Consider the following 2,805-nt stretch of genomic DNA (forward strand, 5'->3'; position numbering starts at 1 on the left):
GCTGAAGAAGCTATGGAAGTCTGTCCTTGTGCCCGGCTCAAGTCCACACTATATACAAGTCTCGTTCCTGAACATATTCTTTGTCCGTATGTTTACCCAACGGTTCCCGTGTTCTGAACATACGGGTTCCGTATCGTGAAAGGACGGACCCCGTATCTCGAACGTGGAGGTTCCTTATCTCTTATCGTCACGTGACTTGTCCCATAGTTCTTCCGTCCCGAGAGAGTCGCCCTGAGTTCGTGTTCCCGCATATGGTGTGGTAGCCGCCGTAGGTCCTGTGGGGCAGGCCCTGGCCTTGTCATGCGTGTTGGGTCGTAACATCAGCTCCTCCTCTCAAAGGTCTAGTCCTCTAGGCCTATAAGTAGGTCCCTTGTTCCCAGGTTGGGGAATCATCAAGCTTGCCTTTCTAGCGCAATGTGCTGACACGATGTCAGGTCGTGTTGAAAAACGTTCTTTGAAAAACACTATCTCGAAACTTCGGTCGGCTTGTGACGACGTGTTTGATCGTTTTGGTTCTAGCGACGTTATGCCCTGCACTCGGTGTTTTCGCGCCAAACGTCCATGTCGGATGGCTGATGGCGCCAAAACGTGCCAAGGCTGCAAAAACCTGAAGCGTTCTTGCGATGGTCTCGTTGTGGCATCGAGTCGTTCGTGCTTCCGCCGTTGTTCCGGTTTCTTAGGCTGACTATTTCGTAGTGCAACGGCTGAGTGACCAGCGTCAAGAATGGGAAGAGAAGGAGGAGCAGGCTAGCGACGCCTTGCTCGATCTTCATGAAAAACTGGCTCGGATACAGTCAGAGGTTGCTGAGGCAGCGGGCCGTCTTGCTCGTATCCGGGCGATCCGAAAGAAAGTGAAGGAGAGGCATGTGGAAACTTTTGCTCGTGGTATGCAGGAGTTGGAAGAAGAGGATGGTGTTCTTCCTGCGCTGGATGCTCACGAGCGGTGGGTCGTGAGCGATCTCCAGGCTGCTGGCGTTTCTAATGATGCCGACTGGCCTTCTTTCGGGATTGGCGACGAGTTCGCGTCCCTGGGGCCGTTGGTGTCGTCTTCTGGTAATCCTCGAGAAGCTGTCGAGAGTTCTGGAGGTTCGTGACGGGTTCCCATGTGTTTTCCTCGTGTCCGTAGTTTTTCCATTTGATTAAGAATTCTTTTGTTTCGTTCCTGACTCTATGGTCGATGATTTTTTCGACTTCGTATTCTGGTTCATTGGGTTCCACGATGATGCAATCTTCTGTGTGTGAGCCCTTAGGTGCTGGTTCGAGAAGTGAAATGTGAAAGACTGGATGACACTTCATCGTGTCTGGTAGTCTCAACTTGTAGTTGACGTTTGAGACTTTCTGAATGATTTCGAAAGGTCCGAGCTTTTTGTAGTCCAGTTTGTCGCTTGGTCGTTTTGTTTTGATGTTGCGGCGAAGGAGGTAGGCGCTATCTCCCTCTTCCAAGGTTGGTCCTCCAATCCTTGATCTATTCGCGTTTTTCTTCATGCGTTGACGTACAAACTCGAGATCCAAAGATGCTTTCTTCTGGATTTCTTTGAGTTTTGCCACGCTGGCCACTGCTTTAACAGCTTGTGGTCCTTGTCGTGCTTCTCCGTACACTGTTGGCTGATATCCGTAGTTCAAGTAGAACGGGGATTCTCTTGTGCTTTCGCCAACTGCGCTGTTGTATGCGAATTGGGCCATTGGTAACAATGTTACCCAGTTGTTCTGATCGTAGTTCACATAACAACGGAGGTATGTCTCGAGAATCTGGTTGATTCTTTCTGTCTGTCCATCGGTCTGCGGGTGGAAAGAGGTTGACAGTTTGTGATCTGTACCAAGTTGCGAGATCAGGGATCTCCAAAACTTTGAAGTAAACAGAGAGCCTCTGTCAGAGATAATTTCCTTCGGCGTACCGTGGTTGGCAACAACGATTTTGAGGAACGTGTACGCTAACTCCTCTGCGCTGCTGGCCTCTTTGTAAGGTATAAAGTGGGCGAACTTGGTGAGTCGATCGACTATAACCAAGATGCTGTCGTACCATACGTTCGTGAGTGGTTCTTTGGACTTTGGTAGTTTGACGATAAAGTCCCATGAGATTGATTGCCATGCTTCCGTTGGTGGTTGCAATGGTTGCAGCTCGCCATAGGGCTTGTGCGGGCTGTTCTTGCTTTTCTTGCAGGTCGCACAGTCCTTAATTGCTTCCGCAATTTCTGCGCGTGTGGCGGATTTGTCGTAGTGCTGGCGAATCCGTTTCCACGTTTTGGTAACTCCTTGGTGACCGTGTGCAGGTGCACTGTGAATTTCCATGATGAGCTCAGGGGTCATCCTTCCAGTCGGGCTGGTACTGATCCTTCTGGCTATCATAAGAGCTTCGTAGTTGGTACAAGGCTACCGTCTTCTTCTTGTTTGAGGATAACCTGTGTCTCCTCGGGGACCGTGACTTCGTGGTCGGGTCTTCTGCTGAGAGCGTCTGCTCTGCTGTTTTCTGAACCTTTCCGATAAATGATTCGGAAGTTGTATTCAGATAGGAACTCGCTCCATCTGACTTGTCGTTTGTTCAGGTTCTTGTTTGTCGTGAAGTTCGCGAGATTCTTGTGGTCTGTGTAGACTGTGACTTCATGCTTGGTTCCGGATAACTGTGGTCTCCATTCTCGAAATGCTTCGATGATGGCCATCAGTTCTTTGTCGTGGATTTGCCAATTCAATTCTGCTCCGTGAAATGCTTTGGAGTAGAAACAACATGGGTGAAGCTTTCCTTGTTCGTCTCGTTGTCCCAAGACCGCTCCCATGGCGAAGTCTGAGGCGTCAGTCTCGACTTCAAAG

At 49.8% G+C, this 2,805-nt stretch overlaps 1 protein-coding gene across 1 annotated transcript; it reads left to right on the forward strand.

Moving 5' to 3' along the window:
• Positions 1-254: 254 nt before the first annotated feature.
• Positions 255-2,348, forward strand: HER10_EVM0002457 (uncharacterized protein). Its single transcript, XM_035482894.1, has 2 exons — positions 255-647; positions 697-2,348. Exons 1-2 carry the CDS (start codon positions 428-430, stop codon positions 1,092-1,094), a joined length of 618 nt encoding a protein of 205 aa, XP_035325777.1. The 5' UTR covers positions 255-427; the 3' UTR covers positions 1,095-2,348.
• The last annotated feature ends 457 nt before the right edge of the window (positions 2,349-2,805 follow it).

Source organism: Colletotrichum scovillei (genome assembly GCF_011075155.1).
Source record: "Colletotrichum scovillei strain TJNH1 chromosome Unknown Contig00014, whole genome shotgun sequence".
NCBI lineage: Eukaryota > Fungi > Ascomycota > Sordariomycetes > Glomerellales > Glomerellaceae > Colletotrichum > Colletotrichum scovillei.

Coding starts and splice junctions, on each gene's coding strand:
- HER10_EVM0002457 (XM_035482894.1), top strand. CDS start 428: ATGTCAGGTCGTGTTGAAAAACGTTCTTTGAAAAACACTATCTCGAAA. Junction 648..696: donor TCTCGTTGTGGCATCGAGTC/GTTCGTGCTTCC, acceptor ACTATTTCGTAG/TGCAACGGCTGAGTGACCAG.